Source organism: Solea solea, chromosome 2 (assembly GCF_958295425.1).
Source record: "Solea solea chromosome 2, fSolSol10.1, whole genome shotgun sequence".
NCBI lineage: Eukaryota > Metazoa > Chordata > Actinopteri > Pleuronectiformes > Soleidae > Solea > Solea solea.
The window spans coordinates 31,641,192-31,666,276 of record NC_081135.1 but is presented as its reverse complement, the minus strand read 5'-3'; the positions used below and the strand labels follow the sequence as shown (position 1 = coordinate 31,666,276).

Sequence of the window (25,085 nt, the reverse complement as noted above, 5' to 3'; positions counted from 1 at the left end):
ACCTGGATTTGTTATGTTACTTTACCACTCAATTCTCATGTGAACGACTTTGATTGACCTGAGACTTGAATTAGACTCGTCTCAAATGTCCTGGACTATTCTTAAGTGTCTCCAGACTCAACTTGCACTTGTCTCAATTGAGAGGACACATCTCTCCAATCACTTTACACTCTACTTGACTTACACTTAACTCAAGTGACTTTGCATTCGGGTGACCTGCGTCTTATATTTTGTCACTTGAAAAAGGAACATTTTCACCTCTAGTGTTGACGTGTCGTACAAACAGGATAGTTTGTAATGTATGCAACATTCTTGATACTATTATCTGACCTGTGCTTTATTTACAGGACAATAATGCACTGCTGTACACTCAACCACACGTAAAGTAACTACATTTCCTTTGCCTCACCCTCATTTCATAAGACACAGAAATGCCTGGAAGTGTCAGATGTATTTATTGGACTTTTTTCTTTCATGATCACGTCACACACCACACCAACAGAAAGACAACTTCAGAGCAAACACTCTGTGAACTCTATTTTGGCACAAAGTACAAAATCATGAAGTGTGGGTGTGTGTTTTTAAAGTGTGTTTTTGCTGACAGGCGCGGGTTACAGGTCATTAAATCTATGAAGGAAAGGAAGCGTTCAAAAATATCAATGGGGAAGCAGTTCACACAGCACGCATTACCACACAGGGAGATCATAAATCAATAAAAACAACTTCAGGACTATGATACACACACACACACGCACACACTGCTTTAAGCTATGGCAACATTCAACAGTAATGTGCAATGTCGTGTTCTTTCTTAGGTCAAAAAAGTAATTTTTCTGCTGTTTGTACTAATTCTTTCATCACATTGTCATTCAAATAAATATGGGAATATATGGGATACTTTTTTTCTGAATGTTATCTCTCTGCAGTCCCTAACTTTTATCCGTATTATAATTATGTGGCATTTTCTTCATTCTAGTTTCCTTGGTGATGGGGGATGGAAGCTGCAGAACACAATCATCACAGTTGATCCTAATTGGAGCCTGGACCCACACACAGTGACCTGTCTGTCTGTGCATCTCTCTCCTGTACAGCACATGTGCCAATCTTCGGTCTGTGACGGTGGTTTCTTCTGCACTTTTTGCTCGGCGTGCCATGGAAGCCAGTAGCAAGACTGAGCTGCAGGTATGTAACACAAAGAGAGAAAATTTAAACTAATTACACTCCCACGATGACAGCCTGACAATGAACCATCTGCATTAAGAATATTCTTTTAACACACATCTGTTAAAATCAGCAACAGACATTAATTTAGTGGTTTGTCATCTTGGTTGTGTTACAAAGACATTTGTGAGAACCCACTGGCTGATTCATGTCATCTTGTGCATACTGAAGACACTACTGTGCAAAAGTCAGGCCACCGCTTTGTTTTAATGGCCATCCATACTTATTTTCCCTGGTCTCTTTATTAATTTTTGTAGTGATATAAAGTAGTAATAATTGTGCAGAAGTCACAAAATAACAAATCCCTTTTCCTCTTTTTGTTCATAAAAATGAACAGAAAGTGAACTAATTTTAAATTGGAGTACTTTATGCTCAGGTGTGTTTATATAGTTGGTGAAAATTGCATTTTTTTTTTGCCTAGGTTGTGCTGAAAAAAGTATATAAGACACTCTATATTGCACATTCTTATAGCCTCTGTATATACTGTACGTTTTAACATAGTCATTGAAAAAAAAAAAAGAGTGTTCTAAGGGCCAAGATCCAACTAGGAAATACTGAAAATATGTAAATTTAAATAAATTAATAAGAACAAAATTACGAGTCCGTAGCGTGACCTCCCTTGTCTATATCTTAACATAACTTAATTTGGACTTTTGAATTTTCTTAATTAAACTTGTGCTTTAGTCCATGACTGCTAACTGTTTCTCTCAGATTATAATTTCAATGCATTACACTTTGCAGAGGGTCACACGGTGGTGTAGTGGTTAGCACTCTCGCCTTGCAGCGAGAAGACCCGGGTTCGAGCCCCGATTGGAACAAGGGCCTTTCTGCATGGAGTTTGCATGTTCTCCCCGTGTGTGCGTGGGTTCTCCCAGGGTTCTCCGGCTTCCTCCCACAGTCCAAAAACATGCAATGTGGGGATTAGGTAAATTGGACACTCTAAATTGACCATGAGTGTGAGAGTGAATGGTTGTTTGTCTCTAGCTGTGTGTGTGGCCCTGCGATGGACTGGCGAACTGTCTAGGGTGTACCCCGCCTATCGCCCGATGTAGCTGAGATTGGCACAGCACCCCCCGCGACCCTCTGGCAGAGGATAAAGCGGTAGATGATGACTGACACTTTGCAGAAGAAATACCACATTTTCAGTTTACAGTTTGTTGGCCTTTATATATTAGCGAACGTCCAATGAGTTCAGCTCACACAATGTGTATATAATGCTCAGGCATGTCTTAAATCAGTGTTTCTCAATCCTGGTCCTCTGGGACTGCCCTGCATGATGACGCCCCCTCCTTCCTCCAACACACCTGATTCAAATGATCAGCTCGTCATCAAGTGCTGCAAATAACGACCCATTGATGTGAATCAGCTGTGTTGGAGCGGGGAAACTCCTGAAACATACAGAGCGGAGGGTCCAAATCCAGGAGCAGGATTAAGACAACACTGCGTTTAGTGATACTGCGAGTTAAACGTCATTGGACGCATCCGAGTCTTCCTGATTTCAAATTGTAAGTATTAAACATGTTTGATATTTATGACTGAACAGCGATTGGGGTGTGAGCAGAACCTTGAGTGTGATTTGACTGGGAAAAAAAGATGATGCATACTTTTGTTTCCAACCATAACTTGTACAAGCCGAGTTGATTCCGTCTTCTCACCCACAACCATGTCCAGTTTTTTGCCTTTCTCAGCACAAAACATTGCACGCACACACACAACAGCTATTAACTGACGCCGCCGACAGTCCAGTTTAACTGATAATGAACCATACCGATACCAATATCGTTCTGATACAGTCATTTTAGACCGTTCATGAACTATGAAGCACATTTGTGCTGAGTCATTTCAAAGACAAAATTCTCCAACTGTTTTTGCTGATTTATATTTACATTTGTACAGTCAGTGCAGCGTAAAGTATGCGAGATGCAACACAGAACTTGACACCTTATCCTGTAGAAGCTGTTTTTTTTCCCCTGATAATCTTTCTTTTTTTAAAACCTACAAACATATCTCCTGCATTTTGTGGTTGTATTATCATAAAGAGACTAAGTATATACGATCAACAAAACAAATCACATAGTGGTGTCAGACCTTTGCACAGTATATGTACTGTATCTACACAATCTGATGTCCCTGGGTTTCTTAAAAAGAGGTCAGCGTAAGTGTTCCATTGTATCCTTGTTGGAGTGTAAAAACAGATCTCCTTGTAAAGTTCTGCACTGTGGAGATGTTTGCTTAAATATGTGAGGGTTATTTTCATGCTGTCCAAATGTAATAGTGGCACCATTACATCCAAAATTCTTTTGAAGCACTTTCTCCTGATGGAGCAAATTCTATGTTTGCAATAACTTTTCCACCAGTCCCTGTTCTGGTACTGATTGAGTTCAGGTGAGAAGTAGAGCACCTGTTTGTTTGGTAAAAAGTGAAATGATTTCAGTCCATGTGAGACAAAGCTGCAGTAGCTTTGTATTGACCTATATATCTCATTCAGCTGTGACTCCAGGTCCGTAGTAATGTAGAGATTCTGGTTTTGATTGACACCTGTTCCATATGTCACAAACATCCTTTGGTTACTGAAGATGAGAGTGGTGCAACATTAGGGACAAAAATGTTCCTCTTCACTTCAGTCGCATGAGTCTTGCGAACAATCCCCAAAAATCCCACCGACATTCTGTTGACTACATAATCCCCTCGCTGCGTTTGCTCCTCCACACCACCAGAGCCGTCATGAGAAGAGTGACCAGGACGGGCACGGCGATGAAGGGCCCCAGGATGCGGTTCGGCGGGTCCCTGAGGAGCCTTCCAGAGAGCGAGCAGTCATGGAAGTAGTGTTTGTGGACCTGGATGAAGAACTCGTCCACCAGTTGGTTGGGCCAGAAGCACTCCATCTTCAACGCCACCAGGTACGTGCAGTTTGTCAGGTCACCGTAGAGCCTGGATGTTGTTGACACAAAAGTAAAGAAACAGTGAAACTTTCTTTTTTTTTTTCTATTCTTTCTGGTTCAAAGTTTATATTTTGTGTGTGTTTTTATGTTTAAAAAAAAAAAAAAGACCTGTTAAAAAAAAACACATTTATTAGTCACAGCTGCCCTAAATTTACAGCATTGGTAATTATCAAAAAATGTTTTATGTTTATGTAAGAGCTCAATATTTTCCATACACTCTGAGCACAGTTTTTCCAAGGATGTAAACAACTGCACTCACGACACTCACTCAGTGTTAGGTTGTCGACGTAAAGATGTTGCTTATCAGGAAGAAGTGTATCCCTGCCTTAATCTAGGGTGTACGGTGTGTGTGTGTGTTGTTGCTGCTCCATGCTAATTAAGAAAATGACCCATGATTATGTGTGAACGTGCACCACATCAGCAGTACATAAAGCTCAGGCACACACACACACAGGCTCTGTGGCGTGTTATTGATTGAGGTTCATAACCAGACTGACCCGCAAATGTTTCCTGTTAAAATTGACTAATTATATTCTAAGGCTCATTGAGTTTGTTGGAAAAGACACGCAGATTATGCTCATTCATAGAAAAATCTTAATCTGCAATTTGAAATGATGCAATTAGGAAATTGTAAAGGTTGCAATGTGGTAATTGCTCCAAAATTGATTAGTTCTATGTTTTGCATAAATACAAAAAAGAAAATACATGCATGTTGAAAGTAATTTGTATCTTTAAGTTGCATTAAAATATACCGTACAGTCATTAAAGGTCCAGTGTGTAGAATTTACAATTTATCAACAGAGATTTAATACTATATTCAAAATTATGCTGTAATATATTTATTTATTATCGCCTGAAATTGAAAAAACTATCATGTACAATCTATATATTGATTTGATTGTGTCAAGAAGAAAAAAAATGCAGACTCATTTGAATTTACAATCAAACTAATTCTTACATAACATTTCAGGTTTGATATTTCTGGCAAACAGAGGACAGTAAAGCTCCACAACTGTTTTGACAATCGCAGGATGAAAACTGTCTCCATTTTGCACATCCAGCAGGTACAGAGTACCATTAGAATCCACTTAGGGTCAGGTTTCTGGCACCCTGACTAAATTAAATCCAATATACCCTCTCCTTTGAGCTTCAGCTTATGCTCCACCAGCTCCTGGGGGAAACATCCTCAGCCACTCCAGGCTGCATTGTGTTTGGCAGCGAGTAGCTAACTTTGATTGTCTGTCATTTGGTTGCTTGGTGGGAGCAGAGAGTGGAGTTTGCAGAGCCTTTTCTGTGGAAAACAGCTGCTGCTGCTGCTGCTGCTGGAGGTTTCATTAATGAGAGCCATGAGACTAAATGAAGAGTAAAACCTGAATGGGGCACATGCTCTCCAAACCAGACGAGACTTGTCCCAATGTTCATACTAAAGTGTCAGATGGCGCAGCTTTGAAGCCCAAAGATTGTCTCTGGTAAAGAATATATGCTGCGTAATTTCCCTCTGGTCTGCACTGCTCACATTTAATACGTTTAATATTCCAACAGCTTTTGATGCTGCACCCCAACACGAGGTCTGGTGGAAGTTTAGTGGATGTAAACAGGGTTGGTTGGCATGGGACCAGTGCTGCAGAGTGCTGCAGAGTTGCTCTGTGTGGCAATGTCTCTGTGTGGTTGTGTTTATTCTGCTTTCTTTTCCTTGAAGTTTTTGCAAATGAGCTGTGGAAGACGCAAAAGAATTCTTTGTCCTGGTCCGGCTGTTGTTCGAACGAGCGCAGATGTTTCTGGGGATGTTGTTTATGAGTCACAGCAGAGGTCAAGGCAACGGAGGTGAACGGAGAGAGAGGCAGTTAAAAGTTCACCTCATGTCTCTGAGGTCCAGTGAGACTTGTCTTTAGTAGGCTGTGTGGACCAATTTTCAAGGAAACCTGTCTTTGTGAGGACCTTTTAAATGTGTTAGGACATTTTGGCTGGGAATGCATTGTCTGAGTGTCCACACAAAGAATGCAAAACCGTCATGTGTGTGTGTGTACTCATATTTGCTTCTTCTGTAGGACATTTTATAGTAGTCTGTATCGAGACCAGACCAGAAGACTTGGTCCTAATGAGGCAGAACCTCTTTTCTGAGAAGCTGCTAACGTTTAAGGCTAAGATTTAAATTGTGGTTAGGTTAAGGTTAGGGTTAGCCATTAACTGGTTGTGATTAAGGTTGGGGATAATGCTGCACAAATGAATGCAGGTCAGTGTAGTATCCTCTTTGTATCCTGTGTGTGTGTCCACATAATATAATTCACTGAGCTGCTGAATGTGTGATTTCTCTTGGTATCTCCTCTTTAATCATCTTGTCTTACTGAATGAAGAACACACTGAATCAGTCTAAATGACTTCAGGCCGTATCAGTTATGCACCTGTTTTCTATTTTGAAGAAAAGTCTTATACAGATATTTGGTGAATCCACTCTAATGTTTAGACACTGCAGAAACCGTATAGGCAAAGTGAAATTTGTTAAAATTGTGGTTACATTTTAAAAGAAAAAACATGTTAAGACACATGATGACTCATGAGTGTCTTATCACTGACTCATGAGATTTTAGTTTAAACTATATACTGCACATCAATTTGCCAGATTGTACACAACAGCAAATGCACAAGAGTGCACGGTCAGATCTCTGTGACTGTGAGTCAACTCTCATCTCAAGTGTGTTTTGTGTTTGTTTGTTTTGTCTATTTTAGTCAGTCAGTAATTTTGTGAGTGGGAGATGAAGGTTGTGCAATGGCTCGTGAAAAGGAGCCTCTTGCTCGGTTGTACGTTACGTTTTTTGTAACCATGTGGAAAACAAGCATGTGATTATATCACATGTGATGAGAGTCTGTGCCAAAAGCTTCAGTGTCAACTTGTCGGTCATGATGCTTCACATAGTTAAACAAGAGAAAGTGACGGCAAGAGGTGATTGAAAAGAACAAGTGGCAATTCATTTAGCCAGTTTGCCAGTAAACAAACTCAGTAGGTTGTTTTTTTTTGCCTTTGGACCCACGGAAATTCTTGAAACTCCGCTGCTCTTTAACAAAGTTTAGCATAAAAACTGTCCTACATGTGGAAGATAACAGACTCAGGCAGAGAGGAGTATGCCATCTTATGTTGTGTGATCTGTTGACTGCTGAGCGCAGTGTGAATAAGTAAAACCTGGCCAATGAATAAATAAAATAGACACACAGGACACAAGCGCTCCAGTAACTTCAGAAGTACCTCAGTGCTGCTCCTTAATTCCACTGACTGACACAAGTTATTTATTCAGCAGTGTTTGAAAGGAATTATACACATTTGTGATACATATTGGTGCACATTATCTGCAACACTGAGGTCTTATTCACTGTAAATGGATCAATAGATCCATGATTTGACTTTTAGGACGATGAAATCTCCTCTCAGCCTCACACAAGCTATAGCTGAAGGGAACGAAACCTTTAGCGCTCCCTCAAATGACGTTTTTCTCTAAATGGCCTACTGTTGCTTTCACCTTCTATTTTATCACTCCGTCATGGCAGATTTTTGCAAAAGCCTGAAAAAAATAAGCTGTCATTTGAGACACAAAGGGGTTCCTTTTTTTTGTTTCATTGTCTTATTTTATTTTGTATTATATTTAGGACAAGCAGCAGTGAATCTCTCTTTGTGATCTGTGTGCACACTGTGCTTTGAGGGCTACATGGGAAACCAGCTGAGACAGTGTGTAGGCACTGCAGGGTGTGCTGGTGCAGACAGCTCCATTAAAAGATTTAAAAAACGGCAATTGGATTGCATGTGATGATCGTTTTGATAGACTATAGTTTTGTATTCTTTGCAATGCAACAGAGTCTCTGAAAGGTAAACTATTCAACCTGTTCAATTCTGGAGTACACCAGATAAGGGAGGTGGATAGATTGGTGTAAAATTACCAAACTTTCATATTGCGTCACACAACATCCAAAACAAAAATGTTTTCTCTGCACAAGTATAGAGTGAACCTATGTACCAATAGAGTTGTTTCTCGTGCGAGAGGTTTCTGCCCAATACATCATAGAAATAGTGGATGTTATTACTGACGTAAGGACAATTTAAATGGTCAAGTAATACCAACAATTGTGCGTAACAAGTATTTTAATTACACAGCATCCCCTGTGTCACTGCAAGCTAAAAATGCTGATTTTCTCAACACACTTTGATGCATGAGAGTGAGTGAGACTTCTGTTTAAAGTTGGAAAGAGCTGATTGATTTCTTCAGATATCGTTGACATAGGCAGGAATAGACTTTATTAGGAAAGTGAGAGCCAGTGTTCAGCTCCCAAGGAGGTTCAAGGTAACGACAGCACACTAAGGTGTAGTATGTGTCCATACCTACATGTACAACCATATTTCAGAAAAGCCTGATCTATTCATGTAAGGAAATACCTCTGCCCTGAAAGTTTGAATTCCTTTGTAAGCAAACACCTGGCCTGGGTGAACCCGGTGGAGTCTGCCAGCGATTTGATTTCACTCTGGTGAGGATGCTGTTTTGGCCAACTTCAGAATCTCTGAAAGCCCGAGAAGAGCAGCTGTCTTTCAATTCAGCTGTTGCCATTACTAGATAGCCATCACCCCTAAATGAATAACCTCAAAATTATTGACATGTTTTCTGTTCTGCATACGTCATCCGGATCAGATACAGAGGCGTTTTGATCTATGTTCATTGGTCGCGCCTCTTGAAAGTGGAAGGTGACTTCACCCTTTCTAGACTTGGGCTCAATCAGAAATGAGACTGACATGCAGTCGGGTATTAATCAGGCTTGCAAGCACCTAAAGGTCTTCAGAAAATTGTGATTTTGTTACATCACGGCTTGGCTCTGTACTATCCAGAGATGCCTACACTATCAGGGACATCAGAGTCAGGTCTCATCATTTTGCCCTTGGCTTCAAAAACGAAATCTCCTGGTTTTAACATCAAAACCATAAAGGATTACTGTGTCATCATGGGGTTGTGACACATTTCAAGTCAGCAGCGCCAACTAAGTTTTCAAATGTCCAATGTCAAGCTACGGTTCATCCATTTCCTCCCGAGTTTCTTGGGTAACACTCAACCGCACAGGCTAAGATACAGCGTTGCTAAGTAACAAAGATGCCGTCGCTCTGCAGATCAAACGACAGCAGAGTTCTGGCCTAAAGCAGCAAACAGTTTTGATCAGCAGTGAAAAGTCATTATACTTTTATTCGTCATAGCTGCGGGGAAACATCTGATAAGATAACGATGGAAATGTGTGCATCAAAGAGTTCTAGTAGAACCAAACGAGGGGCAAATGGAAGATTCTTTTTTTTATGACACGGATACACATCTATGCTTCAGTTACGGTTACTAAACATGATGGGGTGGAACTGCTAATCTCTGTTGTCGCATGATGTTGACCCATGAGTCAACACCTAGATCTTATATAAGTGCTGTGTATTTTTGGCTTCCTCAGCACTTGCATCTTTTTTGTTAAGAAAGTTTCTGTCATGCCTTCCAGGAGAGATTCCTGTATCTGAAACGGAAGGGGGACAAAACAACAAAGCAGGCCACTCTGTCACTACTGAGCACATCAGACAAAATGTTCTTCTTCTTCTTCTCTCTGCTTTGTTATTCTACTAACCTCCCGCATCCTTTATCCTCTGGGGGGGAGACTGAACATCTGAGTCTGTGCACTGTCTGTTTGTGTGTGTGTGTGTGTGTGTGTGTGTTTTTCTTAAGTGATTAAATATCTTTGCGAAGTGAAAAACATGCACATGTGTATTTTCCAAAACTGTGAACCAATGTGAAAATACACACATACACACAACAACAAACATTTTTGTTTTTCCCTCTTCTGTATGTTGAAAATCAGTCAATACCACTATGTAAACACATAGTGTAAATAGCTGCATGTACTGTATACTTTGCTTTTGTGTCTGTTTATACAGTTTGGTGTGAGCAGATGAGTCAAAATCACTATGTGCATGCATTTGTGTGTGTATGCTGAATCAGTACTTCCAGAGCCGGTGTAAGGCATAAGCGAACTAATGGAGCTTTTCCACTATACAGTTCTCTTACGACTTGGCTCAAATCTTCTCGGTTTGGTATCAGGCATGTAGATTTCAACTACTATAGTACCTCCTCAACGTGGGCAGGGTCGTCATAGCACAGTTGCAGGAAATTGCTTTGATGTGACGTTGTTTTATATGCGACACAGACTAGTGACGAGCAAAGCAGTTCTTTTTGTGGTAGTGAATCATTAGAATCGGTTAATTATGAAGATGAGTTCAGTAATTAACTGAAACACGGCTGAATGGGTCGGCTTACGTTCGCCAGAACGTAAGCCCCCGGTAAATATTGAGATTGTTTTTGAAATTTCCTTGCTAAAGTTGGAGATTAAATATATTTAGATAGCGTGTATCCTAAGTTATTTGTACACATTTGCACAACTGTTCTAAGTTTTAAAAAACAAAGTCATTTAACTAGTTTACTTGTTTAATTCAGGTTGTATAGGAATATGCAAAGTAATAATAGGTTTTTACTGCCCTCTAACACTGGTTTTGTGTAAATAACTATAATTAATGCATTTTATAGTGTTATATTTGCATCAATAATAGTCAAGCACCGATTACTCTCAGGTGGTAGTGGGAGGGGAGCCACAAATCAAATTCAGCCTTGGGCCCCATAAAGGCTTGGGCCGTCCCTGAGTGCTACACACTACATACGGTCTGGTCACTTTTGATCATCAAGCCAAAAACACAGACTGAGGCACAGTCCCAACAAGCATGAAGGCCGTTACGGACCACGACACATTAGCACATATAATGTCATCAGCTCAACAGCAGGATGATCCAGTTCATGGCACTGATGAAGTGGGTTCATACAAGGATCGTTCTCCACAGGACAGTAATAATCCGCCAAAATCCCTGCACCTCTGCACCTTACAATACAAATACAGAGACACTTAGGATATAGGATAAAGGCTGTTACATTTGCACAAACCAATCAAATCTCAAATACATAAAAATGACACATTATTATAGTATAAACTATTTACTAATCCTGCCTTTTTTTTTTTTAAATAAAACCCAAAAAACAATACAATACAGTATGTTTTGCTTCCTCAATACACTTTAATCTGTGTTTATTCTTAAAAATACTGCACTGTATTTTCCTCACAACAATGAATACAGGACTGATTGTGCACCCACTCATCATTTTCCCTGTCTTCTGTGAGCACAGAGCTCTGACTGTTGGTGCATTAGCCGCCCGCCAATCACTGGAACAGCCTGGAAGTGGCAGCGGAGGAGTGTACGTAATGTCCTCGAGATGTAAGAAACCAAACTTTTAACATCCCCACCACACATATTTTTAAAATGACTCCACTCTTGAATATTTATTGGTATCAAAAGTTAAAAAATAAAAGATTAGTTTGGAGGAAGCTTAGACAATCACAACACTTGCAACTTAGAGGAAGGAAATACAGGCAGGGACACAGTGGATATTTATTCACTCAAACTCTACCATTCCTGCCCTATCTTTGATGCTGTAACGTGTCATTTTTTTAACGTCTCAGCATTTTTTTGTAGGAAGGAAGATTCACACATTAAAATATACATTTAGTCATAAGTTTGCCTGCAGTGAAACATGTATTGCAGTATGTGGTAGAAACTTGGTAACAATTGGCATCACAATGTAGTAACAATATAGTAATGATATGGTAATATCATCTATATCTAATTCAAATTCAACCAAGGTAAAATGAGATGTGTTTTCCAAAGTAATATCCAGGTTTTAAGTACTATAAACTACCATGAGTGGAATACATTCACTTTTTCCATTGTTAGGCTTATAAGTTATGGCTTATAGCTTACTCGAGAAATAAGATATTACAATGTTACTTATACGAAATGACCATATAATAATAATAATTTCATTTATATACTTTCATAGATAAAATGCAGCTCAGAATGCTTAACAAGCTTAACAACAAATGTGCATTAGTAGATGAATAAGAATATAGAAAGTATCACATAGTTTTCAAATAATGCATGAGAAAAGCATAAAACTATAGTGTAAAAGTATAAATCTACAAAATGACAGATTTAAAAACCTCCAATACGATCTAATCCCTTTATCCAATCCCTTTATCCTCCTTCCTTCCTCTCAGATTCCTTCTCCTGCTCCAGTACAAACCCAATGGGACCCAAAGATCACTAGTCAGTGAATGTTTGCAGTATTGATGCAAAGACTTAGAACAAGAAGATTAGCTCAATTAAAGCAGGGTAAACACCTTTTGTTCTGTGTTCCTCCTGTGTACAGACACTCCGATCAATCAATCGGATACAAGGTATTCTCAAAGATGGTGTCGTGTGCAGGTGCCACTACAACAAACAGTGAGAGTAACTGACCGGAGATTTATTCTTTCTAGTAGCAAATGAGCCTAGACAGGGTGTACCCGGTCTCTCGCCCTGTGTCAGCTCCAGTGCCCCCCACGTACCCTCATGTGGAGGATAAAGCGGTAGAAGATGAATGAATGCATGAATGAATGAAATTTGGGGGGCCTCTGGCTGCAACTCCTCACCACATCATTATTCATTCAATACAAATGCAATCCGTGTCATCTCCTCTATCACTACAACACTGTGCAATCACTTTAAACCTCACAATGACACGTTTAAGGGAGAATATATATCAATTTAAGCAACAAACCTTCACCTATGCAGTAGCAAAAAAAGTTTTAAATACATATTTTGTCTCTTGTGGGGAGAGAAGTGGATCTTTTTATTTATAAAAGACTGTCAAATAAGATATAGGAGAATATTTGAGGTATAGGGGATAAATGATGACTAATATCCTGAAAACGGACGAACCGCGTTCTGCTCTATTATGACTCACTGTCTGTGTCCTGCCATGACCTGTCAGGTTAATACAAATGAAAAAAACTTCATCAAAGCAAATATTCAGATCATTGTCCGCTGGTATTTAATATGCATTGTATAACAAGCTTTAGTTGTGGGGCAATCCAGGCAACGCTGGACGTCGTCCAATCATTAGAGCTGTAAAAACCACACGACAATCCATTTCTAATCACAGACTAATCAGCCATTTAATCACATGGGTCCACAGAACGGGAACTTCACTTGGCTTTCCACACTACTGAGCTCACTGGATTTGACTGGCCCGAGTTTGCGCAAAAGCCCACTGTGAGCTCACCCACAAAGGGGTTTTTAAATTATTACAGATGGCTGACAGGCATGCATGACTGACCAACCAAAATACCCTCCAACAACTACACAAGGGGGGGAAAAAAAGAAAGAATCCCATCTTAATCTAACAGCATGCGGTATGAAAAACAGAGACAGGCACAAATGGAGAGAATTGGAGCTTGATTAGGATCATTTAAAAAGATAATATTGGCTTTATAGAGGAAAACCTATTCTACTCTGATCAGTCTGTATTTACAACGAGCAAAAAGATCACAGGTTCTACAAAATCAACATTTTTGTCTCTCTCTCTTTCTGGAAATAAAAACGGAACATGTGAAAGATATTTGAATAAAATAAATACAAATTAAGACTGTAAAAACAATGCTAAGCACAAAAAAATTTGATTTTTGAAGAAAACTATAAAAATATTACACATTATTATTATTATTATTATTATTATTATAATAATATATTCAACTTTCACTGAGCTGAGCTTTTTTTCACATGTCTAACCTAATTATTGATATCAAATTCTAATTTAATATTAAATATTTTAACCCTTTGAATGCCAGGTTTTTGTCATGATGCCGCCATGTTTTCGGATGAAATGTTCAATACACTACATGCAAAGTAAATCTAGTGAAATAACATGTTTTTTTTCTCAAATACGACCAAAAACAACGCCATCTGGTGGAGAGCAGTGAAAGTCATCACTTCAAAAGCAGTGTGAGAAGAGGTGTGATCAAAAAGGGTTTCAATGGCACATTTTTTGTGCTTAACGGTATGAGTGTAACACTTTGTACACAGCGTAAAATATGAAACACAGTTAAAAGAATGACAACAGATGAAATCAGGGATTGACAGCTGCCTGCCATGTTGTCATAATTTGCTACAATTAGACAACTAACGCAACAGAGTGCAAGGAGGAGCTGATGCGGCCAACTGGGGCTTTTTCCCTCCTGCAGTTGGCAGATGAATTAACAGTTAATATTTATGAGCAGCGGATTATCTCAAGTTGTTAAATATTTTGAGACCGAGATTTACTGTAACGCTGCAGCGATGAAGTGCCCCCGAGCTGTGACTAGCCTGTGTTTATTCTTCTTATGTCTAAATTCTTATAATTATTTATTTCCTCAGTGTCACTTTCTCTATTTTGTTTGACATTTCACAGATTATTGGGATACACTGAGGTTGAGTATTATTATAATTATCAATTATTAATAATAACTTTGTGCACACAGTATACCTATTTCGTAGGAACTAACACTAATTCATGTTTTAAAGTTTTTTTCCCCATGTAATGCCAGGGGCACTGTAATAAAGTTATCTAACTCCCTCCACCTTTTGTTTTGTACAAGATGGACAGAGAAACAATGTCACTGTTCTCATTGTAGACAAACCTTTAACTGCGGCTGAGATTTATTTATCCAAAAACGTGGACGCGAGCCATATCTTGTGTTGCACCTTGACTCATGGAACGAGCGGGTAAACAAACTCTGACAGTACTGACCTGCAAAAAAAGGATTGACTGCACTGTGATGGCAGTCAGACATTAATTTGATGCTCCGCTAATGTTTTTTTATGAGGATAAATATCAAGTTGTAATTTGTCAGCAGATTTATTTTCCTGTTAAACCGTCTGCAGGAAGAAAGGAAAAAAAAAAAACACTGTCTCGAACATCAGTGGTTTCTTTGTTCGCCAGCACCAAGTAAAGTGGACGTGGTGACAGCTGAGAACCAAACCCTTTATTATTCACTATATTCCTCTGCAGCTCTTTTATAATTGTCCTCTCTTTGAATTATAACGTTGCAGCCAGTAGACAGAACGAGTGATATTTCAGTTCATTTCCTATTTCTGTGTTGTGAGCTTTCTTCAGCTCTGGAGATATAGACTAAATGCCTGCACATCCTCCTGGTGTAGGCAGTGACCTGGGTGCTATTATATGCATTATGGAGAAGGCTTTGCTCCTCTGAACCTGATGTAGCTGCTCCCTGGTCTCGATTGCTGTGAAAACTTTAGCGAGAGCGTTAAATGTCTGAATCCGAAAACGGCACAACAGACATAAAAGAAGAAGAAAATCCCTGCTGCATTAATAATAACAATATTGATTTAGAATAGCGTCGTTTAAAGCTACCCAAGTCCACTTCAAAGATGGGACAAGCGAGAATGACGTGGATGAGGTGAACTTTGTCCTAGACACTGATATTCATTCATCGTCTACTGCTTTATCCTCCACATGAGGGTCAAAAGGCGGAGGTGTAAGAGTGTTCAATTAACCTCTGCATGTTTTTTGGACATGTGATAGGAAACCGGAGAAAACCCTCGCACACACAGAAAGGCCCGGATCTTCTTGCTGTGCGAGTTACTGTATCATTTTATTGCAAATTACTGTAAATTGACATCTGTTTACTGTAACTTCACAGTAATTCAATTCAATTCAATTCAATTCTAAGGACTTTATTTGTCCCCAGGGGGCAATTCAAGCGCTCATAGAGCACATTTATAAAACATTGAATTGAAAAAAAAAAAAACACTGTCAATATATAACACTTTACACGAGTGTGGTAATTTTACAATAAATAAAACATAAAAATATGGTATTTTATTGTGAATTATCACAGGTTAATGATGTATTTTGTAAAGCCAGTAAAATCCTTACAGTGTACCAAGTTGCCCAACACCCTAGGGTTTATGGATAAGATTGTAGTGAGGGCTTGCTCGTGCTGTCAGGAACTGTGTGTGTCAAGACTAACAAGGTCCAGGCTTGTTTTCTGTCAACTAAAGTCTACTTATTTCAAAAATAATATGACGTTTCTTACTCTATGTTTATAAATCACATTTCGATTTTTTTCTTTTTAATGCACCAATCATGTGTTTTTGGAGACTCGTGGCAGAAAAGTCTGAACCTTGAAGCTTTTATTTATTAACCAGTGCCAACAACATAGTGGGAACTGCTCAAACTGAACCTAGATGGTGACATGTTATCATTCCTCTCTCCAGCTGGATGTCAACATCTCCCCAGCTGCTTCCAGTCTGCGTCAGCCAACGCCTGCTCATGATGTCTCGTCGTGTTTACCTGAGTGCTATAGCAGCAGCAGCAAAGTGATTAAATTTCGGTCTTAATTCTGAATTAAATTGAAACTTTACTTTACAAATCAGACACGTGCATCCGAATTGTTCATGAGCAAACCCCGCGTTTTTTTTCTCAGCAGAGACCAATTAGTGTCAATTAAACAGAATCCACAGATTGACTGTAGATCGTGAAGCTAATAAAAATAAATGAGTTTCTTCCGAGCCGAGTGTCTTGCATTTTCTAAATAATTAGCGCTGTCTTTTTACAAAGACTGTGAGCTGCAGCTATTTCTCTATTCAGTTTGCAGCATCTAAACTGACAACAAACGATTTTCCGTCAGCCTCTCTCTCTCACTCGCGGTGAGGTGACACTGTGCCATTTGCGTTGCCATGTCACCACCCTGGCCAGTGTGGCTGGAAGTAATTAGACTGAGCCTGATGGTACATGTGATATTGATTCAGCGAGCTGCAGTGGTAAACATTTAAACAGGGCTTAGTATGCAGCGGACGTACACTGACGCTTGCTTGTGAATGCATGCAAGTAGCAAGCTGGAGATACGTTTCCCATAACTTGAAACATCGTACTAAAAACTTTAGCACGTTTCAGTCTATTTGCTGCTCATCTGGTGTGTTTTCTCCTGCCCTGCACGCAGCTATTGCTTTCCATACCATAATGAAAATCTATGGGCAGGCTCTTGAAAACGGCTCGAGGGGTGCAATCGCATTCAATCACACATCGTGCCTGCAGCTGCAAACCTTTCATGTCAATCAGCACTTCAGTTTCCCAACCATGACACATTAGCATGAGACTGACAAAAGAATAAATAAACTGCGCAGACTTTGATGTTCACGTTGACTGTATAAACACAAATGAAAAGTCTGCAAATTATCGTGCCTTTTAAGATGTAAATGGAAAATGGGGCCGCGCAGAAGAGAGAAAACAATACATCTGCAATGTGGGGTCAAGAAACTGCCAAAAAAACATTTAAATAATGAGAGAAACACACGGTATGGTCCTTTTTTAAGGCTCTCTTTCATGTTCGTTAGATTTAGAATATTGTGAAATTAGCAGGAACAATTAAGTAGTTATTTCTATCCAAAAAAACATTGAATCAGTAGTAATTGGACGTACAGACTAGTAGTTGGAAAACTATGACCTGGATTAATGAGATTCTCCACAGAAATTTCAGTGGTTATTGCTTTTACCTGCATGTTAGAGAGGTGTGCATGTTCATTTCCATATCGGTTTATGTATGTCGCCAAACTTCACTATCACTCGTGAATGGCAGTAAAAGGCTTATGAGTGGGGAGTAATAGTGTAGTTGCCTGTCCAGTGCAGCTCCATGTTGCCTTTTTCTGATTGCATCCTGGGATTCAATATGGACCCCGAGAAGAAAGAGTGTTGTACATTCTATATTGCTTACTCTTACTGTCATATTTGATGCCTATAAAACAACTTTGCAACCATTATGTATACTCCACAAATGTGCACATCATGTTGGGTATAGGGACCACACAAACGCACTATTTCTGAAGGTTAATTCTCTTAAGTTTATGGATTTGGTTAAGAACTGCTCAAATAGTGTACAAAGCAAAGAGTCATTTACTACCTGGTGACATTCAGAATGGATTAACTGACAGAGAAGATGGGTATAACTTAAGAGGAAAATATAAATTAAAGAAATGCAAGGTTATATTTGACCTATAACTATTAACAGTTTAATAAAATGCTTAAAAATATAATATTTTCTAGAGTTTGGTCCAGTACTGTGCTTTGATAAAGCTTCATCCTACTCTTGTTTGAGCAATACTGGTTATTTTATGTGTTTTTGTTATGATGTAAGAAATAAATATTAATTCATTCACAGGCTAAAGGTCTGTATGTTTATTGCAGCTTTAAAATGAAAATTGTTTCCGTAGACTTAGAAAAAGCCTTTTATATGTTAAAGGGTTTTGCTTGATGCAGTCTTGATGGAATCTGTCTCACCCTTAGTTGTCACTAATTCTTACACACTGGACCTTTTTAAGGTCAGGCTAAGTTTTAAGGTTGGGGAATTAGCAGTTGTAAGTCAATGTGAAGTCATGGAGACATGACCAAACACACGCACACAGTGAGAGACGCACTCACACATACTAGATAGAAATCCCCAGTGGATTCTTTGCAAGAATGCAACTTTTCCTCAAGAGGGGAGCAACTGTCCTGATACTGTACTTGACCTTTTATACACAGCTGGGCAGTTTTTTAAACATTTTAATCTTTAATTTTCAAGTGTTTGATGGTTTTATTAGGAGCCATTTCCTGCCTTTTTTGGTGTGTTGGTGCGCTTATTTAAACTTAAGGGAATGAAACTTCTCACTTCTTATGGTGTCTTTTACAAATACAACCACTGTCTCGTTGGCCTGCGACAGAACAAAGTCTGACTTTGAAAAACTCTGAAATATTGCAGAAGTAAAGTTCACTTTTCCCCCTCAACACAGGCCACAATATTGTCTAAATCCTATTTGTAGTCGGGGAGCGTGTACAAACAACCTCACTCTGGGGCAACAATAAGAGAAGGAGCTTTAAAGCAAATCCAGCTTCTACCAACAGATAGACAAAACACTACAGCAGGTACAGAATATATAATAAAGCAGCTATTCCCATGTTCAATTTGCAGTATTTCATGAAGACATCTACAAAAGGGGAAGAGCATTCCATTATCTAATGGACTCAAGGAGAGAAAATGTAGAAATCCTCCTTAAGCTGACCTTTACGTGAAGCTCTTGAGCAGAGCTGGGAGTTCATTTATGCGCCAGACAGAAATGGGATTAAAAGACGAGGCTGTCAGAACCCTCAACATTCATTTATTCATGCATAGCGTCCGTCGATAACATCGTCCTCATTTTCTCGGCAGCTTTTAAAGCCCAGTTGGTTTTGAGGATTATGTCACTTGTGTGAAACCACCGCAGGTTTTCAATATGCCTGCGGCTTTATTTCACACCAGTCATGCATCCAGAGGAATTAGGTGTTGTGATTATTTTTAAGGCTAATTCTATTTTTGTTTATCTACTCAATTACTGGGATCTGGGACAGGGAGTTGCAAAGTAAATCTTTTCTTTTCTTTTCTTTTCTTTTCTTTTCTTTTTTACGGCTGTAAATATACGCATGTAGGGCTGGGTGATACTGTCAGAAGTTGTATGAACATTTATAGTTAGAAATATCAGATGATTTCACACTTATTTTGATTTAGGGTGAAACATAAATCAATATAATGTGAAACAATACACATTATATTGCGACATAATTATACAGTTGCCAACCTTGCATCCATTAAATTATTAATTTCTCTCAATATAAGTGTGATATCAGGTTCAGACTTCAGTTTTGGCTACACTTAGATTATGAATTCTGCCTTTAAAAGGAGCGACATGTGACAGCCATGGCCAAGTGGAAAGGGAACTTGGCTTGTAACGAGAGGCTTGTCTTTCATGTTCGAGTCCCCATCAGGTCAAAGGGCTGGGGTAACCCCTGAGCAAGGTACCTAACCCCCATTGCTTCCCGTCTTCTTTCTAGAATAAGGAAGGCTGTAACCTTCCTTATTCTAGCAAGGTTTCTACTGGAGGATGGGTTAAATGCAGAGAAAGAATTTCCCTAAGGGATTAATTTAGTATAAGAAAAAGAAATCGGCCTTAAAAGATGTCAGGAGACAAATATCACCTATGTAAATAAGGTACATGTTAGATGGTGACGGCACACTCCTTCTGTGTGATGTTATCATGCCTCTGTTTTGGTTGCCGGTCTGCTTCCTTCAGAAAAACCCGACCCTGTATACAAATATTCAAATGAGGCTGCATGTTTACCGTAATCATTAAAAAAAAAATTCCCATCATATTCATGACCTGTTAACTCTTAATGTTCTAAAGATTTTGAGCTCATGATGTCTTGTACCTGAATTCATAAATCCAAATTCCATTTCAATCTAGCAATAGACGCAGGGAGTAATGAGCCATGCAGTAGCGGCAAAAACATCCAGCTGAAGGAAATCCATGGGTTTTAATGCCCCCTTCTCCTCGGTAACTTGATGCATAGATGATTGATAACTTACCACAATCACACTTGTGTTGGTCTGATAACCTGGCACTCACTTTTAATCGCATTAATACAACAGATAGATTCTCTGTCCGTCCGTGCAGGCATCTGAACAGACAGCGTGACATACAGTAAATACTGCACTAACTGTTTATCTTCATCCTCTTCTGCTTCAGTATCTGCCACAGGAGCATAAAACACCACGACGTCTGTTTACATTTACATTTCCACGTGGATGGAAGTTTTAAAAAGCGCTTCAAAAAGCAGATTCCTCAAAAGGAGCGTCTGGTGTCCTTGTGATTTTTTGACATCATTATTAATCCAAACAAAACAGGCATACTCTGTGAAATATGATGTTATCCTCTCGGGAGAAGTAATAAAACTATTTATATTCAGACTTCAAAGCTCAAAATACTGGCTGATGATCGTCACAAGCCTTTGCATGAGCCAGAAAACGATGCTCCTTTACCCACATTAAGGCTGACGCTCCTTTTTTTTCCCCAAACCAACTCTGACATTGTTGGCTCAGGCCATTGATAGATGACTGTCGGGGTCTACTGGGCACTGGCTCAGGGGCCAAATGACTATGGGATCCTGCTATTTAAAGTAACTGATGGCATACAGTATGTGCCATTTTGGGAGGTCGGACGGTCAGCTCTTAAAATGACAAGGAAGTTATTTAAAGCGAACACAAAGGGAGACGGCACAACTAAAAAACTACCACAACTTGTGTTTGTGTTTGCTTCTCTGCAGGAGGAGTGGGGAGTAGCTGTATGTCTGTAATCAGAATATCTATTGTCACCTTAACTTATACAGTATTAAAAAGATTTACAAAAACAACAGCTGAGACTTCTGGGATGCACAGAGATGTTGAAGACCTGATTGAGTTTCCTCTCTCAATGTGAGTCTTTAAGAGTAATAGCAGACAGGCAGAATGTATTATGTCATTATTAAATTGTGCTAATGGGTGTTAATAACTGACTCTACTCAGAATTTATAAACCTTTGGTTCCAGGTTAAAGACGAGTCTTGACACCGAGAGAAAGTATTTGTACATAAAGGCTGTTCTTAACCATTTCTGCGTCTCTCTCAACCTGCTGCACTTTTCCACCCTCACTACCCAAGTCTGATTTTAGTCGGACTAAGACAATAATCGGGTTTTCTTAATGTCATGTAAACACGTTAGTCCGACTAAAATCGAGCTAGTTGTAGTCGGACTAACATACCTGAATAATGCGATTCATAGTCCGATTATTCCTGCATGTATGCTTAGTCGGACTTGACGATTTCCTCCCTGGTCTTTGACCCGGAAGTAAAAGGAGACGACTTATGCTTGTCATTACGGTAGAACCTCAGGACTTCGGCCTAATAACCGTCCAATCACAGATAAGATTAACCAGTGTGAGTCACAGACGTCGGCTTATTCCTAACTGCCAGATATGGAAAGACAAAGTTATCTTGGAAAAAGGCGCAGAACGGGGCAGAAGCACTCACTCACCAAACATTTTTTGACAATTCTACAGCGATAAAATCAATATAAATCCAGGCAGCCTCATTATGTTGATGGTCATAAGAGGGTGAAACTGTGCATGTAAACGTACTTAAAGTCTTTTTCTACTCTCTTTCTCTCACCCTTCTCTCCAGCTACAAAAAATAAATCTTAAACCAAACTTAAAGAATAACAATACCATTTTTGTTTGGTGTGAGGTGATAAGTGGCTTAAAGGTTACAACAATACTACTACACGTGTTGAATGTTGTTGTTGATTCAAAGCTCACAAAGAGCAAGGACAATTCAAATTTGCCATATGCAAATTTAAGAGGCAAAGTGTGTGTGTGTCCTACTTACTCCACTGTGTCCTCCCAATTACACCAGCGTCTCTGATCTAGCTCCTGCATGTCCAGCCTGAACTTGGCCAGACAGAACTCCTCGATGGCGTATTCATAGTGGGGTCCACATCCCAGTGTCAGCACACACTGAGACACTGCTGAGAGAAAGAGAAAGACAGACGTTAGGTGCAAAGTCAGAGTCGAGCCTTAAGTGAGTTCTAACAATTGAAAAATGTTGACCTTATGTGTGTCATACACAGTCAGTGAGCATGTCATAGACATTATAGGCTACTTAGGAATGAAGATAAGAGATAACACGTGAGATGACTGAATGTAAATGTCTTTCTGGGTCAAAGCAAAGATATTTCCCTGTGTCTTCATTACATAATCTACTGTCCGTACTTTATACAAGCCATAAAACACACAGAGAACTGTACATGTGCACGCCATTAGACGGTTGACTGGAGGAGGAATAGAAACAGACACGAGACAATCAGCTCCATTTCAAGATGTGGGAGGGAAAAAGAAAAAAAACCATAAGATGGAAGATTGCAAATTTGCACCAGTAGCTTCTACTCCTGCGGAAAAATCTTCCTCCTGCTGTGAGCGGAGCAGATGAAAAGGTTTATCCCCACACGGCTGAAAGACTCGAATCAAAGATTAGGATCAAGTGCATGTATGTGTTTGTGATAAGAGATTTAGAGACACGGATACAATCGCAGAAAGCAAACATGAGGAAATGTGGAGTATAACGCTTGCATGGTTTTCCTTCAGATCAGATTTTCTTCTCGTTTTGGGAAATAAATACTTTTGTGAACAGCCGATGATTTCGGTCCAGACAGCCACTATAAGATAAACAAAAACACACTCTACATGATTTGTTTCTTTTTAGCAGCATTTTGTCTTCAGAGAAGACAGACAAAGACTTTAAGGAACAGTTTTACTTTATTTTAAGACCCAAAATAAGCAGGGACGAAACATTGCATCTCTTCCTCAGAACTGGTGTTGTGTTAAGAAGCACGTCTGTGTGGAAAAAACAGGTGGGGCTGGGTCACACTGTTTCCATCATTAACAGATTTCCTTTGTGTCCTCACTGTGTCACGGTTGCCAAAAAGAACAGAGCAAGATTCACGGATAACCATTATTAATACTGATGGAGTTATTATTCATTTACAACCACTTCCCATCATAGAGACAAGAAAGGTAGTCTGTTTCAGCTGTGATGAAGATAAGTGATACAATAATACACACATCAGTTTAGTAGTTTACTAATGTTGGGTTTCTGTGAAAATAGCAATTAAAAGTCACGCGTTATAGACTCTCAATGGGAACTCTGGTTATATAAGACTGTCTTCATCTTACAGTAAATCACACTCTGCGTTTTTGGATGTCTTGAGCACATGCCAGGAAGCTACAGAGGCTCTTTAACAATGAACTAAGCATGTAAGACACAACAATCATTGTAATGTTTAAATGGCCAGAGTTAGAAGCAGCCGTTTCAAACATTCACTGAGGTAAATGGTATTTCCAGCAGTGCATTTCTGATGATAATAGCATGTTTAATGTTACAAAGAAAAATGTGGATATAAAAATGCAAAAAAGATAACCCAGATCCTTGGCTACAGGTGCCTCAGGCTGCATATTCACACAATACATCCATCCCATGTGAGAGGGCTAAATGAACTACACTAATGATGGCTTGATTGCATGCATGTGGATTTGTCCTGAAGGAATTACATAATGATGACAACACTCGTCATATGTACGTCAATGTATCAATACTGCACCGGGAATAAAAGTCTATATCTGATGATCATAGATTTAAAAACAGAACTAAGTTGTTTGTATTTGATTTTGCCAATTTCTATTTTTGAACAATTCAATGTAAATGATCTGAGTCATTGAGTCATTGAGCTCTACGTACGTTTCTATGCACAGTTCAGTCGAGCGGTTGTCGCTCAACTCTGATGTTCACTCGGAACATTGTTCTTGTACCAGTATATGCAAACAGTCGTGGGGGAATCCATTTATTGACTGAAATGTCTCCACCCGTGCTACACTAGACGCTGACACGCCCCCCTTTCAGTTTGTTAGTATTGGAGTGTCATTCTGAATCTTCCTACCATCCATTCATCTATGTTCTACCACATAGATCTCAATCTCAGCTGATGACAGGGTGATAGGCGGGGTACACCATAGACACCATTTGCCAGTCCAGTGCAGGGCCACATATAGAGACAAACAACCATCCACTCCTAGGGTCAAGTTAGTGTGTCCAATTTAGAGTTTGGACTGTGGGATGAAACTGGAGAACCGGGAGAAAACACACACACACACACACACACACACACGGGGAGAACATACAAACTCCATGCTGAAAGGCCCTTGTTTCTGACCAGGTCTCGAACCCAGTTCTTCTTGCTGCAAAGACAAGAAGACTACTACACCAACCGTGTGGCCCCTTCCTACCATCCATTAACTTAAATAATTCTTTAAGCTGACGGAGCATGATTTCTGCCTCTGTTGTGCTCCTCCACAGAAGGTGTACATGCAGTAGTACCTCAACTCCCCAATGTATTCCGGCAAAGTGTTATTTGGACTTTGAGAAATTTGATTTAGTGTCTATTTCTTTTGCACTAACTAGTTTAAAATGTATTTTAAAAGTCTCAATATTTCCTTCCGTCTTTTAACTGAATTTCAGTGAAACATCCCAGACAGAAAATCTAAAAAATGATTCACTTTGTCCTCATCAAT

General features: G+C 39.4%; 1 protein-coding gene across 2 annotated transcripts in view; it reads right to left on the bottom strand.

Annotated features, from left to right (window-relative positions):
* Nucleotides 1-438: 438 nt before the first annotated feature.
* Nucleotides 439-25,085, bottom strand: part of ramp1 (receptor activity modifying protein 1) — a 48,897-nt gene continuing 24,250 nt past the window's right edge. The window contains exons 2-3 of one of the 2 annotated variants that reach the window (XM_058653297.1): nucleotides 22,351-22,486; nucleotides 439-4,152 (exon numbers count right to left, since the gene is read on the bottom strand). In XM_058653297.1, coding sequence (XP_058509280.1) covers nucleotides 3,897-4,152; nucleotides 22,351-22,486 — 392 coding nt within the window. In that variant the 3' untranslated portion in view covers nucleotides 439-3,896. Of the gene's footprint in view, nucleotides 4,153-22,350; nucleotides 22,490-25,085 lie in introns of both variants that reach the window. The other variant, XM_058653287.1, reaches the window with a different exon arrangement.